This window comes from Bos mutus, chromosome 7 (genome assembly GCF_027580195.1).
Source record: "Bos mutus isolate GX-2022 chromosome 7, NWIPB_WYAK_1.1, whole genome shotgun sequence".
NCBI classification, from domain to species: Eukaryota; Metazoa; Chordata; class Mammalia; order Artiodactyla; family Bovidae; genus Bos; species Bos mutus.
In genome coordinates, this window is record NC_091623.1 from 26,976,954 (window position 1) to 26,993,244 (window position 16,291).

Sequence of the window (16,291 nt, forward strand, 5' to 3'; positions counted from 1 at the left end):
GGAATAATAATTTTTACAGGCTCGACAATTATGTTAAAAATAATGTGCTAAAATCTAAAATATCTAAAAAAAAACCAAACAAACTCTAAAACTGTAGCCAGATTTTGCAAACTTGATATAAAACAGTCCCATCTTGGTTAACAGATTTTCTTAGTTTCCTTGTGGTGACATTGAGTTAAAGAATGGAGGCCAACTTCAGGAACAGAACCATCAACTAAAAACGTTTTCTTCTGCCCCGTATGAGAGCAGAAATTTTTACCACTTCCATGGCTAAATCACAATTTTAACAGTCTTTAGGTGAAAGCTATTCTTGGAGAAAAAAGTAACAATGACTGTAGAATTTCTATTAATTTAATGGACATCTTCAAGGATTTAAAATCATTTATTTTTGAAAAGTTATCTAGACATTAAATCTGGTACTACTGATACTTATAACACTGCTAGCTCTGGAGAACTTGAACCTGAAACACCATTCATTTATATGCTCACCTATAGAAAATGCTGGAGAAATGATATAAAAATAAATGACTCAACTGAATTTGAATTTTGCTCCGACACTATATTTAGGGACTGTGTCACAATTATAGAAGAATATCAGAGTGTTAGCAAACAAAGAAAACTGAGAAATACTTTTGCTTGTTTCATAACTGAAATAAAACAAAAAAAATCATATTAAATAAAATATCTTGTCTAACAAGTAAACTACTTCTAAATAACCACTGTGGTAATATTGTTAAGAGTTTCTTTATATGACCCCAGCAGATGTTAGTCACTCAGTCATAACTCTTTGCAACCTCTTTGCAACCTCATGACCTGTAGCTTCCCAGGCTCCTCTGTCCATGAAATTTTCCAGGCAAGAATACTGGAGTGGGTTGCCACTTCCTACTCCAGGGGATGCTCCTGACCCAGGAAAGGAACCCCCATCTCTTGCATCTCCTGCATTGATAGGCAGATTCTTTACCACTAGCACCACCTGGGGAGCCTTGACCCCAGCAGAGTGTCATAGTAAAGCTGGTGTAGTATTTACAGCCATGCTTGTAAATACAGCTGATTCTGGTGTCTGAGTAGCTCACGTGGCTGGCTGTGTTCTGACATGGAAACATTTGTCCCACAGTCTGTCACGATGTGTATCAAAATGTTTTTTCTTCCTTCTTACATGGCTGGTGCCTAATTTTTTTTTTAATTATTATTTTTTTAGCCAAGTGGGCAGAGCTTAAAACATATATACCTTCTCCTTGGCCTCTCTAAGGAGTGATCAAAGTTCCTTTGGGTCCTTACTGTTGGGCTAACTTTAAAAGTGCCTCTGAGTGTTTAAAAGTGAGCTTGTGGGTCAGTAGCCTTTCATTCATACTTACCATGTCTGCAATTCGCAAAGTCCAAGTGCCTATGGGGTTCTCTCCCCACGTGTGAACAGACATGAAGTCCCAGTTCTTAAAGCCATTGGGAGAGGTGTCCCGCTCTCTTTCAGCCAACAGTACGGTGCTGGTTCCTGTTTTCATGCAAGAAACACAAGTTAATGTGTGTCCTGACAGAACCGATAGCAGGACGCACTCCAGCGTTTGATAACTGAAAAAGAAAGCGGGGAGACATAAGCCTTAATTTCCCTTTGAATATAATGCCAGGATGACAACATGCCCAAGGGAAAAAAAGGTTTATTCCCAGTACGTAGTGCATTGCCTGGCATATAATAAGTTCTCAGTAAACATCCTAGAAAAATACATAATGGCTGGATATATTGAATAAGGTTTATTTGAATAAGGAGAACTCAGAGAACTATGCTTATGAACTACATTGAAGAAGAGGATCAGAGACCTAACATACATATTAATGGAACTATCATTTTGAAATTTAAGAGAAAAATTTTTAAATTTAATAGATTCCTGGGTCTATAATATAGCATAGACATAATAAAACCATGTATAATTTACTAATATCTTTTGATATAAAAATTCCTAGTAAGAGTTACTGTAAATGTTCACATCCAAGTTCTCTATAGATCAGTAAATAATATTTTCAAGAGAAAATGTCAGTAAAAAAGCATTCTACCAGTATTTGGGGCCAGTTCCCAGATATTAAGAAAGCACATTTCCAAAATTAACAAAGCCAGCTCCAAACCTCTAGTAAGTTCATATTCTAGAAGGATGTTATAGGGATAGCTCATCTTTTTCATACATTACTTATAGGAATTGAATTTAGTCACTTGAATCCTATTAAAGTATAAAAAAGGATTGGGACAGCTTCTCCTAGTTGGATTGTAGCTTATATTTCACAAACTACCACTCATGATCTTGTTTGATTTAGTAACTTTACAGGAAAGGACAAATATCAATATATCATATCATATACCCTTAATCATGTAATTGTGGAAAATTTCTTTAGTCTTCCTAACTCTCATAGATCAGAATTCTCAGTTTTTTAATTAATTCCTTGGATGTGTCTGATGTATCTGTCAGTTAAATTATTAGACTAACTTTCACTAATGAGAGAAATGAATGATATGGATCAGTGACATGGGAAAATGAACACAGTTTCAAAATGCATAACTCAGAGGGTTTATTAATTGGTATTATCTGAGTAAATGTCATTCTTCGCTTATCTAAGGATCAGTTGAAATAAACAGGGTAGATAGAGTTCTGATGCTAAAAAAAATAAAGCATATTTTTTAAGTCCTGAAAGTATCTATTGAAAGACTTAGGCCTATATATAAGCAAAAATCAATCATCGATTTGAAATCATTTAATTTATGCTTAAAAATTTAAACACATAGTTTAGAATAAATTGATTTTTTTTTTTTTTAAACTTACCAGCGGCCGAAGTGAGGGTGACATGAAGGTCTCCTCTGCGGGAATATTCAATTGTTGCTTCAAATTGCACATGTTCCAGTGACTTGATAGCATTTTCTTGACCTTCACAAGCTCTTGTTGGAATTTCTATGATGACTTCTCCATTAGCTTTCAGGGCTCTAAATACATTAAAGAATCATCAGTGAACAAAGTTGCATCTCTTCCTTACATTTTATGGAAATGTGTACACAGCACTCTTAAGTAGATACTCGGCTAGGCGTGTTATCTCTGTTATGAGTAGAACCCCATGAAGACAGACCGGTAAATCTCTGGAGGAGGAAATGGCAAGCCATTCCAGTAATCTTGCCTGGAAAATCCAAGGACAGAGGAGCCTGGCAAGCTATAGTCCATAGGGTCTCAAAGAGTCAGGACTGAGCATACCAGCACGCATACATACAGATAAACAGAGCAGAGTAGAAACCCAGAAATAAACCCACCCATTAGACCTGAAACTGTAAAAGTTCTAGAAGAAAACATAGGGACAAAGTTTCATGACATTGGTCTTGGCAGTGATTTAATGGATATGACAATAAAAGCACAGGCAGCAAAAGATAAATAAAAATAAACGAGGACCACAACTAATACAATTATGTAAAGTTTAAAAATAAAATAAAATTAAAAAAAAAAAAGTCAACATTCAAAAAACTAAGATCATGGCATCCGGTCCCATCCCTTCATGGCAAATAGATAGGGAAACAATGGAAACAGTGAGAGACTTTATTTTCTTGGGCTCCAAAATTACTGTAGATGGTGACTGCAGCCATGAAATTAAAAGACGCTTGTTCCTTGGAAAAAAAGCTATGACCAACCTAGACAGCATATTAAAAAGCAGAAACATTACTTTGCCAACAAAGGTCTGTCTAGACAAAACCATGGTTTTTCTAGTAGTCATGTATAGGTGTGAGAGTTAGACAATAAAGAAAGCTGAGCACTGAAAAATTGATGCTTTTGAACTGTGGTATTGGAGAACACTCTTGAGAGTTCTTTGGTCTGCAAGGAGATTCAACCAGTCAATACTAAAGGAAATCAGTCCTGAATATTCATTGAAAGGACTGATGCTGAAGCTGAAATGCCAATATTTTGGCCACTTGATGTGAAGAACTGACTCATTGGAAAAGACCCTGATGCTGGAAAAGATTAAGGGTGGGAGGAGAAGGGGACGACAGAGGATGAGATGGTTGGATGGCATCATCGTCTTGATGGGCATGAGTTTGAGCAGGCTCCGGGAGTTGGTGTCGGACAGTGAAGCCTGGTGTGCTGCAGTCCATGGGTCACAAAGAGTGGGACATGACTGAGCGGCTGAACTGAATTGAAACACTGGATTCATTAAGTCATTATTTCAAATAAGTTTTTGTTTGTTTTAGAGCATCTACCATGATTCTGTCTCTACTTTAGTTGCTAGGGTTCCAGAAAGAACAATACAGAACTTAAATTTTTCCGGGGAAAACACACAGGATAATTTTCAAATAAATATTCTGTAAAAAAAAAAAAAAAAAGCTTCTGCACAGCAAAGGAAACAGACTGAAAAGGCAGCCTAAGAACAGTAGACAATACGTGATAAACGGCTCATCTCTAAAATACATAAGAACTCCTATAACTTGATAGCAAAAATCCTAACAATCTGATTCAAAACAATGAGCTGAGGACCTGAATAGACATTTCTCCAAAGAAGACATACAAATGGCCAATAGATATGTGGGGGGCGGGGGACAAAGTTCACAGTAATTAATCATCAGGGAAATTCAAATCAAGACCCAAATCAAGATACCTATCAAGATCAGGATGACTATTACTTAAAAAAAATTAAGATAAAAAAGATAAGACAAGTGCTGGTGAGGATGTAGAGAAACTGGAGCTCTTGCACAATTGGTGGGAATGCAAAATGGCACAGCCAGTATGTAAAACAATATGAAACTTCCTTAAAAAATAAAACTACCATATGATCCAGAAATCTCACTTCTGGATATTTATTCAAAAGAATTGAAATCAGGGTCTCAGAGAGTTACTAGCATCCCCATGTTCATTGCAGTATTATTCTTAATAGCCAAGCTGTGGGGACAACCTAAATATTCCTCAATAGATGAATGGATAAGGAAAATATGATATTCATATACAATGGAACATTAGCTTTAAAAAAGAAGGAAATTCTGCTATATGTGACAGTATGGATACAATGTGAGGATATTATGCTGGGCGACTGAACCAGCCACAGGTAGATAAATATTGCATAATTCTATTTATACAAGATGTCTAAAATAGTCAAATTCATAGACTCAGACAGTGAAATGTTGGTTGCCTTGGGCTTGTTGGGGTGGGGGGATGGAGAGTTACTAATCAGTGGGCATCAAGTTTCAGTTAAGCAAGATGAGTAAGTTCTAAAGATCAGCTATACATTGTACCAATAGTTAACAGTTATGTATTGTACACTTAACAACTTAAGGGGGTAAATCTCATGTTGAGTTCTGAACATAAGGGGAGAAAAGTAAATGGTAAGGAACACAAACACAGATATTTAAATGCAATAAACTATTTGTTATGGCATCAAATCCAAACAGGTTTGTCTTATATTAATCCAAAAATGGTCCATTACTGAAACATACCTTTTTCAGAAATGATTTTATCTCCCTGACGCATGCCCTCCAAGCCTCCCACCCTTGAGTATTTTGTGTGAGTGTGCCTTCAGTATAGTTGTGGTTGTCTTGATACCAGATTCTGCTTCTGCACCTAGATGTAGTTGGACAAGTATATTCTAAATGAAAGCCTTGGGGCATAAAGCGGGGTTCTTTTGGAAGTCGGTTTTGGGTAACACTGGTTGGCAAGTACTGCATCTCATCAATTCTAAGATGCATTAAAAAAAATTTAACATCTTTGAATTTGGGATGAATTTTAATAAACTGATGATTTGTAATAGTTTAATTGGCAGTGATTTTTCTTAGTGGTCTATAGGACAGTGGAGCACATTTAGTTCAATCACTCAGTCATGTCCGACTCTTTGCGACCCCATGAACTGCAGCATGCCAGGCTTCCCTATCCATCACCAACTCCCGGAGCTTGCTCAAACTCATATCCACCGAGTTGGTGCACATTAGCTTACTGCTATATTGTTGGAGATGGGCTATGAAAGGAAAATACAAGTGTGTTGTTAACATGATTTGCAAATCTTCGGTCTCTGTGACTTCTCATGGAGCCGAGGGAACACTGGCAAATGCCATCCCTATCTACTTCAGAAGGGCAGGGGAGAAAAATTAGGCAGAGTGACAAGCATCATTCTCAAATAGTGCCATGGCACACAATTGTTTAAAATTCCTGGAGACACTTACCTGGGCTCAAAGTCATTGTCCTTGACAACACATTCCTTCTTCTCAGGCACACTGCTCCAGGTGCTGGGATCAGCCAAATCCACCAGAGCTTTGGCATTTAGCAGCCCGAATCCAAATCGACTGTTCACCATCAAGCCTGCTCCGTTCTTTTTCCATCCAGGGTTATTGGCCAGTGGGTCATACTCAGAGGTCCATACAACCAAGTGCTGCATATCTCGCCAGGTGAGATTTGGACTGGACAGGAAGTGACCGAAAGAATGTTCAGGGGCAAAAGGGAGTTTCGTCGCAAAAGCAAGTGTTAAAAATAAGCATCTCCATTCAGAGATGGTAAGGTGTCTTTTTGCAACTGTGCCTCTGTAATTTTAATGTGCATCACTATTGGTATATCTTTCATTCAGAATTAAAAATTCAGTCTTATAAATTATTAAATTTTGGTTTTCAGTGCTGTAGAAATGTAGGACCAAGTTCTAATGACTTACACTTGACTGGAGCAAAAATTGAAAATGATGACACTTCCTTTGTGTCCTCCATCCTTATGCTGTCCCTTATCAGCCTTAGAATTTTCAACATTATGAACCCACAGTTGAGGTCTTGACTTAGATTTAGACACAGACTGGTTACCCACTCCTAAATATTTTTTTGTCTCTTTTTTTATATGGCAAAAGTGTCAAGAAGCTCTTAGCGACTTGAGCTCATTCTTACAAGCACCATGCTGAACAGAGTGGGAATATGCAAGAAAGTAGTTCATGTCTTTAAGAAGCTTCAGTCAGTTCAGTTGCTCAGTCATGTCCGACTCTTTGAAACCCCATGGACTGCAGCACATGAGGCTTCAAATCCAGTAAAAGAACTAGTCTTTTTAAAAACTGTATCTATTGAATCCTGTATTCATAGCATAATGTACTGTTGGACTTACACCCATGGTGGATTCATATTGATGTATGGCAAAACCAATACAATATTGTAAAGTAAAAATAATAATAATAAAAAAATGATAAAAAGGCAAAATATTCAGATTAATACTTGTTTGGCCAGTAATATAGCATGTAATCAAATTACTTAAAAAAAGAAATAATTCTTTGGGAATGGAAGGGTTCTAGGAAGGCTCTTCTAGGAGGAAATATTTTGAGATGAACTTTAAAGGATGGGTAGAACATTAAGAAGTGGAGAGAGAGAATGAGAGATGAGGCAATGGAGCAAAACCTCTGAGCAGGGGAAATATAGGATATGCCCAGAGTATGGTAACAGTCTGGTTTATTGGAGCAGGGAAGAGGTGAGGAGGAATACTGAGCCAGGTGGTGAGGACCTTGAATGCCAGGAAAAGGAGCTTATACTTTATCCTTTGGGCAAGGGGGCGCCATCGAGGATTTTTGAGCAATGAAATGGTATAATCAGAAGTCTTGGTAAAATTAATTTCATAGCAACATAAGGATAAATCAGAGGTGCATGGGTGTGTTGGGTCTCTTAATAATGAAGACAAAGCCTTCCCTGATCACCTTATTTAAGATTTCAACTCCCCCCAAATACTCCTGTGCTCTCTTATCTTGCTGTACTTTGTTTTTATTCTTTTATACTGCTTATCATCTAGTAACATACTGAGAAACTCATTTCTTTTGTGTGTTATTAGCATCTGTCTCACCTCCTAGAATCAGCAATGAAAAGGGCTGAGATTTTTTTCCTTCTTGTTTTCTGATGTGCACCAACCACTCAAAAGAATGCCAGGCACAGGGTATATGCTGGGTAAATATTAGCTGGTTGGATGGTTGAACGTGTCTAAGTGTTGTTGCTGCTGCTGCTGCTGCTGCTACTAAGTCGCTTCAGTCGTGTCTGACTCTGTGTGACCCCATAGACGGCAACCTACAAGGCTCCCCCGTCCCTGGGATTCTCCAGGCAAGAACACTGGAGTGGGTTGCCATTTCCTTCTCCATGAATGAAAGTGAAAACTAAACATTAAGTCGCTCAGTCATGTCTGACTCTTCGAGACCCCATGGACTGCAGCCTCAGATCAGTCGCTCAGTCGTGTCTGACTCTTTGCGACCCCATGAATCGCAGCACACCAAGGCCTCCCTGTCCATCACCAACTCCCAGAGTTCACTCAGACTCATGTCCATCGAGTCAGTGATGCCATCCAGCCATCTCATCCTCTGTCGTCCCCTTCTCCTCCTGCCCCCAATCCCTCCCAGCATCAGGGTCTTTTCCAATGAGTCAACTCTTCACATGAGGTGGCCAAAGTACTGGAGTTTCAGCTTCAGCATCATTCCTTCCAAAGAAATCCCAAGGCCGATCTCCTTCAGAATGGACTGGTTGAATCTCCTTGCAGTCCAAGGGACTCTCAAGAGTCTTCTCCACAAGACTCAAAACAGTTCAAAAGCAGTCCAAGGGACTCTCAAGAGTCTTCTCCACAAGACTCCACAGTTCAAAAGCATCAATTCTTTGGTGCTCAGCCTTCTTCACAGTCCAACTCTCACATCCATACATGACCACAGGAAAAACCATAGCCTTGACTAGACGAACCTTTGTTGGCAAAGTAATGTCTCTGCTTTTAAATATGCTATCTAGGTTGGTCATAGCTTTCCTTCCAAGGAGTAAGCGTCTTTTGATTTCATGGCTGCAGTCACCATCTGCAGTGATTTTGGAGCCCAGAAAAATAAAGTCTGACACCATTTCCACTGTTTCCCCATCTATTTCCCATGAAGTGGTGGGACCAGATGCCATGATCTTTGTTTTCTGAATGTTGAGCTTTCAGCCAACTTTTTCACTCTCCACTTTCACTTTCATCAAGAGGCTTTTGAGTTCCTCTTAACTTTTTGCCATAAGGGTGGTGTCATCTGCATATCTGAGGTTATTGATATTTCTCCCAGCAATCTTGATTCCAGCTGTGTTTCTTCCAGTCCAGCGTTTCTCATTTTGTACTCTGCATATAAGTTAAATAAACAGGGTGGCAATATACAGCCTTGACGAACTCCTTTTCCTATTTGGAACTAGTCTGTTGTTCCATGTCCAGTTCTAACTGTTGCTTCCTGACCTGCATACAAATTTCTCAAGAGGCAGATCAGGTGGTCTGGTATTCCCATCTCTTTCAGAATTTTCCACAATTGATTATGATCCACACAGTCAAAGGCTTTGGCATAGTCAATAAAGCAGAAATAGATGTTTTTCTGGAACTCTCTTGCTTTTTCTATGATCCAGCAGATGTTGGCAATTTGATCTCTGGTTCCTCTGCCTTTTCTAAAACCAGCTTGAACATCAGGAAGTTCACAGTTCACATATTGCTGAAGCCTGGCTTGAGAATTTTGAGCATTACTTTACTAGCATGTCAGATGAGTGGAATTGTGTGGTAGTTTGAGCATTCTTTGGGATTGGAATGAAAACTGACCTTTTCCAGTCCTGTGGCCACTTCTGAGTTTTCCAAATTCGCTGGCATATTGAGTGCAGCACTTTCACAGCATCATCTTTCAGGATTTGGAATAGCTCAACTGGAATTCCATCACCTCCACTAGCTTTGTTCGTAGTGATGCTTTCTAAGGCCCACTTGACTTCACATTCCAGAATGTCTGGCTCTAGGTCAGTGATCACACCATCGTGATTATCTGGGTCATGAAGATCTTTTTTGTACAGTTCTTCTGTGTATTCTTGCCATCTCTTCTTAATATCTTCTGCTTCTATTAGGTCCATACCATTTCTGTCCTTTATCGAGCTCACCTTTGCATGAAATGTTCCTTTGGTATTTCTGATTTTCTTGAAGAGATCCCTAGTCTTTCCCATTCTGTTGTTTTCCTCTATTTCTTTGCATTGATCACTGAAGAAGGCTTTCTTATCTCTTCTTGCTATTCTTTGGAACTCTGCATTCAGATGTTTATATCTTTCCTTTTCTCCTTTGCTTTTCGCTTCTCTTCTTTTCACAGCTATTTGTAAGGCCTCCCCAGACAGCCATTTTCCTTTTTTGCATTTCTTTTCTATGGGAATGGTCTTGATCCCTGTCTCCTGTACAATGTCACGAACCTCATTCCATTGTTCATCAGGCACTCTATCTCTCAGATCTAGGCCCTTAAATTTATTTCTCACTTCCACTGCATAATCATAAGGGATTTGATTTCAGTCATACCTGAAGGACTGCAGCCTACTAGCCTTAAATACAATTTTAAAACTTACTGCCATTAGTCATTAGAAGTCTTTCATGATCCCAGGCCTTTCCTTAGCTTTGAGACCTGCATTGTTTCTATCAGGCCAGTCAAGCCTTATTTAGATAAAGAAATGCCTAAGTTGCATCCTCCAGGCTTCTGTCTTATCACCAGGTTGTGAAACAGCCAACAGGGGAGTCTGGCTCAGTTTGCTGTTGTCTCCCCAGAGCTGATCATGGGCGGATTTAACAATCCCTCAGTGACAACAGGGGGTGGTGCACACTCCTAAACATGGAGGAGTCTGCTCCTGGTTACAATCCCAGTCCTCATAAGAAGCTTTACAAAGTCTGTATCTGGTGGCCTCGTGGGCACGCTGCCCTCTGCATGCCAGCCTGGGTGCCAAGCCCACGTATCGCCCTCTGTTAAGGGAGCTGTAGTAGTCAAGGACTCCAGTCCTCCTCTCCCAGCAAGCTCTTCACATATTTACATTCCTGGGCCTTCTTATCTGAGGTCTTGGGCAGCTCGGCCAAGGCCTCCTGATGGGGGCAAGAGGGGGAAACCTTGAAAACACCTCTCCCCACTCTGACTCAGTGCCCAGGACTTCTCCACTCCCAGCCTTACCCATCACCCCCACCCTATCCCAGAGGCTTGCGTTGGCTCCCTCAACAGCGAGACAACAAGCCCCCACGTCCATACTTTTAACCTGACCTTCAACTGGTGCACCTTTCCATGGTGGGGGTGGGGGGATGGATCAGGGAAAGTTGGTGTTTTCTCTGGTTTTAGACTCTGGCTTACACCATCATGGTAAGTCGTTGAAGGCTTAACTTTTTCATTTTTGGTGTGTTACTTTAAAGCTGCTCTGACTCCTAGAAGCTTAATATGCCTTCTCTCTGCTCAGCTGAGCTCCTGGCAGATGTCAGGCTTTAACCCAGGGAGTGACTGATAGAGCCCTTGGAAAGACTCTAGTTCAGTGATTCTCCAAGGTTCAAGGCTGCTTGCATCATAATCACCCGGTACACTTGCAAATAATGAAAATTCTGGAGTCCCACCCTGAACCGACTGAGCCAAAATACTTGAGGGTAGGGAGGGATTTTATATTTGAAAAAGCTATCCAGCCAGTTTTGTGTTACAGCTACAATAATAGGAGTTGAAAGAAAGAATACAAGTATCTATCTAATTAAGGTAATTAGAAGTCACTGGGGTCAGAATCATGGCGTCAGAATAGGGAGTAGTAAAAAGCACATTAAATTATATTCTATTACCAAGGACCTGTGTGACCTTAAGCAAGCCACTTCGTCTCCCTGGGCCTGAATGGACTCACCTCTAAGATGAGAGGTCGAGTATGACAATCTGACCTCCAATCTGCCCAGGATCATATATATTCTCCTTCATTGTAGATCTCGTATCCACACTGGCCATCCCACGTTGATGAATAATTAACTAGCTGAGCGGAAATGGCTGTTTTCTCCATGTGGAAACTAATTCTGGCCTATATAGCATGTTATTGAAATTCGTGCTTCCTTCTAGTCTTTTAAAAGGAGTTTTAGGTCAAAGCCTCTTACCAAAGGTGGTCTCACTGAGCTAGGCTGTGGGCCACATGCCAGTTTACCTCTTGGACTCTCGTGTGTGTGTGTGTGCACGTGTGTGTGTGTGTGTTGGGATGAGGATAGGTACCAAGGAGGTAAAAGTCATGGTCTTGATAATCATGCTAATCAAACACGAAGCAGATTTCTATAGTTAGAGCATTGGTTTTTATTCCCTTGCAGGTTTTGTTTTATTTTTGATTATTTTCTTTTACCTATTCTTTGCAAAATATCCAAAGAGGCTTCATTGTCAGGCAGTTAGGAAAATTAAGGCTATTTCTCTAACAGAGTTATTTTTCATTTGAGTGATTGCATTTCATAAAGTGAAAGGGACCTTCTAACAGCAGTGCATCTCATTCCTGACAGCCTTCCTCTGTTAATTAGCATCTCGCTCCTCGATGGCATCCACAATAATTAAATTTTTAAAAATCTGCATTGGGTTGCTAATCAAGGATATGTTTACAGAAAATAAGGGCTTTGGAATTAAACATTGGAATTAAGCATTGCTTCTAATTAGGAGAATGTAGGTAAAGTATTCTGGAGACAAAATTCTAAAATGAAAAAGTCTTAGAGGCTACCTGGTTTAGCCTCTAATCACAACTAGGAAAGCCTGGATGTTAAAGATTTTAGTTAAAGATTTCTTGGTTACATTTCCCAACCTCTCGAAGCCTCAGTTTCATCCTTAATAAAATGCAATTAATAATTTATATGTCACAAGGATGTTGTAAGAATTAGAGTTAGCATTGTATATAAAGAGATTAGCACAGGTTATGGCCCATGGTAGTAGCCTGATAAATGCTGAATGCTGTTATTCATGATAAATTTAGCCCAGAGTTGTTCTTCATTCTCCATAGTTGTTACTTAAGGAAGAACACATGGTTAAATGATTCTCCCAATCGTGTTTGTCTACGGACTCTTCTAGAAATTCTGGCATTCCGATTTTCTGAAATAATCATCTGGTATAGACAACTGAATAGAGCAAAGAAAACTGTCCATCTGAGAACAGACATCTCAATAATTTGTATGTACTTTGGCAGGAAGTTTATAAATGTTGAGTTGGATTATGTCCATCTTACTGATGACTGAATCAAAATGAAAGGAATTAAATTCTTATGACGTGCACTAGGGAGATCATAGACTCTTAATGTCTCTCAAATCATGAGCAGCGTAAGAATCTGATGGAACTGCAAACCATTCTCCCCAAAATGCCAGACACACACTCCTAAACATGTCTGCATCTAGTCGCAAAGAAGTTCTTGGGCCCCGTATGTTTTGTAACAATCCGTGGGGCCCCTGCTTTATAAAGTAATCCATTAGGAATCAGCTGAGATTAATGGGCTAGATCATCCTTAGATAATTTTCTCTGTATACCAAAAGAGGAGCTTTGAAATTTTAGAAACCAGATATGACAATTTTAAAATTTCAGTTCTTAGTCAAAATAACATTACATCTGTTCAGCTAGATGAATGTTTCTACTATTCTGGTCACTAGACAAGATGGTTAGGTCTGGCTGGTTATATTTGTACACATCTGATAGGTGTTGGATAGGGAAGACAAGATCTTTAAGGATAGTTTTCTTCTAAAAGCTCCCTGGAGCTAAAACTTATATCCTAAAATCATAAAAAAGATGATCTTTTTTCCCACCTGTGTAACTGCTTGCCTTCATAAGACCTTACTTCTTCCGCTCTGGACCTCTTCCCACCAATCTCAGCAATTCATGTTAGATGATCTGTATAAGCTGACACCTTCAATTTCAAATTGGAGGATCCTTTTAAAAGGAAAAGGCTAGAAAAAAAATGATCTGATCTGACCCCTCTATTTTATAGATGATTAATTGAGCACTCAATTGGAGATTACTTTGCCTAAGGTCACATAGCTAGTGGTATGCCTGGGACTTGAAGCCAGGTGTTCCCTGCCCTTTTCACTGCTTAGATGGTCTTTCCTTCAATTTGGCTTGGGGCTGCCGACGCTAGTCTTAGCTTGTGCCTGTAGACTTTGCTCTCTGTCCATCCTCTACCTGTTGAAACTGAGCTCAGATTCTGAGCACAGCTTTTCTTCTGGACCCAAGAGCTTCAGATTCGCTTGTTTCTGATTGAGCATCTGGATTTGCTCTTCCGTAATCAGATATCTTTCCAGCTCCTCCAAGTAGGTCGGCCTCACTCAGCCTGTCTTGCTTAGCTGCCGTGGCCATCATAACTGAGATACCAGAGACTAAACCGCAACTCCACAGGTGGTCCCAGGGCTCCTGGAGTGATGCTGGGCTCTCTAGCAACTGCACATCTTTTCCAGCTACGGCCCAGGCCAAGGCACTCTGTTCTTCTGCTACCGTGAACCTCATCTACTGAACGTGACATGAGGGGACTGCTTTGTCTTCTCTGTAGAGAATATGGATGATATTCTAGGGTAACCTGCTTATTAGGAAGGATAATAGTAATCTGTAAGTTTAAACACTTCCTCTATCACTCAACCATGGCACCTGACTTAACATTTAAAGATTTCTCACCACACAACATCAGAAAGCAGAAATAAGGATGAATAAAAAGGTGTGGCCATATAGTGTGAGACAGACTTTTTTTCCTCTGTATTAAGTATTAGACTATTGAATAACTATTTTGAAGGGGAAATGTTGCTAAATCCCTTTTTGGTAGCATACACTAAGATAAATTCCAGGGGGATTTAGAAAATAAATATCTAATAAAAGACACATAAATGTATATTTATATAATTTGGGGTTGCAAGGATTTTCCTGAGCATAAAAAAAAGGAAAAAAAAGAACTTAGAGACTGATAAAGGTAACTGTATACATAGTAACTTCATTAAATTAAAAATTACATGTAAATAAAATTAAAAGATAAATGTCAACTAACCGAGCATTAGTAGCTTTTCTAACTAAGACCATAAAACAAAATCAAGGTCATAAACAGCAATCACAGATGATAAATGGCAAAAGAATATAAAATATTTGAGCTTCATTAGTAATGAAATAAAAGCATATAAAGATGAGATGCCATTTTCACCTATCAAAGTAGCAAACATTTAAAAGATAAATATAGGTTTGATAAGGCTTTAGGAAACTGGCACTTTCACACATATATTGCTGATGGGAATATAAAATGGTACAGTCTTTCTAGACTAACTTGACAATATGTATCAGGATCATTAAAGTAGGCATTCCCTTTGACACCAAAATTTCAGTTGTAAATGTTTATCTTCAGGAAATTATCAGAAACAGTAACTGCTATCAATGGACAAGGGTGTTTAAGCACAAATGGCTTTAGTAAGATTTGCATTTACATAATGACTCCCCTTGTGGCTCAGACGGTAAAGCATCTGCCTACAATATGGGAGACCCGAGTTTGATCCCTGGGTCAGGAAGATCCTCTGGAGAAGGAAATGAAAAGATAAAAGTCCTGTTTTTAATTCTTATGTCCCCTGATGTGTTTTGTCAGCTTTACGACTGGGCTAACCCTAACCTAAAAAGAAAAGGGATAGTTTTAAAAACATGGTATTCCTAATACTACCCACAGGAGACTATCTGTGGGTAGTCTCGGTGGGAATAACCAGAAGTGAGAAGGCCTTAGAGCTGAGTGGGAGGAGGGCATGCGTTTCTAAAGGTCAGGGAAGATTGATTTGGATACAGACGGATGAAAAAATTTGCAGAATAGTGTGTGAATTAAGATCCCAATTTTGTAAGACAAGTGTGTGCAAGAAACCTACCTCGAGATGTTAACTGGAAGAGAACTTACTATTTTTGGTAGTTTTCTACTATAACCGTATATTCAGAAAAGAATATATGCTATTTAAAAAGAAGGAGAAGCAGCTTCTTACAGGTGATCAGAAGCTTTCTGGGCCTTACTTTGCTTCCAGGGCTAGAGCGAAGATGCCAGCGGCCAGGGGTGCAGAGGCTGAGGTGCCCGTATGGGTCTCCGTGCAGTCATTGTGCAGGTCAGCGCTCGTCTGGGGGGTATCAGGAGAGAGAAACGTGGGAGAACATGTGAGGCGTGTGATCCTGGCCCTGGGGGTTAACCCTACCGAGGGCTGCATCTGCTCTGATCAGGAAGCCCAGCTGATGCGATTCCCTACTTCCTCTTCTGAACCACAGGCGGATGTTTGCCATCTGCTGATATTTTATCTCCCTCTCCTCTATATGCAACTTGTCTATAATTCTGGCATCAGAATGCCTTTTCTGGGGATGAAGTCCTCCCACTGTGAATTTTTTTTTTTCCTCTACTGAGATTCCCAAATGAAACGCTGTCTGTAAAAAAGGGACTGTTTCAGAATCACTGTGAATCATGCTGGCCCATTAATCATCAGGTCCATTGTGTTTGGCCTGGCATATTTAGAAATTTTGCCTCATTCCCAGCTCCCCATTGCCTTCAGATTGACATTTGCCTGCCTCTTCAGCAAAAGGAAGTTGTGCTGATTTT

General features: G+C 39.7%; 1 protein-coding gene and 1 long non-coding RNA gene across 3 annotated transcripts in view; one reads left to right on the plus strand and one right to left on the minus strand.

Annotated features, from left to right (window-relative positions):
• LOC138988609 (uncharacterized) overlaps window positions 1-16,291 on the plus strand; it is a 565,076-nt gene that overhangs the window by 359,895 nt on the left and 188,890 nt on the right. The gene's annotated exons all lie outside the window — the stretch shown is intronic.
• The window catches only part of PCSK1 (proprotein convertase subtilisin/kexin type 1), a 46,313-nt gene that overhangs the window by 5,993 nt on the left and 24,029 nt on the right, over window positions 1-16,291 (minus strand). For both annotated transcript variants that reach the window (XM_070374773.1, XM_005899299.3), the window contains exons 9-12: window positions 15,721-15,821; window positions 6,164-6,397; window positions 2,805-2,962; window positions 1,356-1,489 (exon numbers count right to left, since the gene is read on the minus strand). In XM_070374773.1, the coding sequence (XP_070230874.1) occupies window positions 1,356-1,489; window positions 2,805-2,962; window positions 6,164-6,397; window positions 15,721-15,821 (627 nt within the window). The remainder of the gene's footprint in view (window positions 1-1,355; window positions 1,490-2,804; window positions 2,963-6,163; window positions 6,398-15,720; window positions 15,822-16,291) is intronic.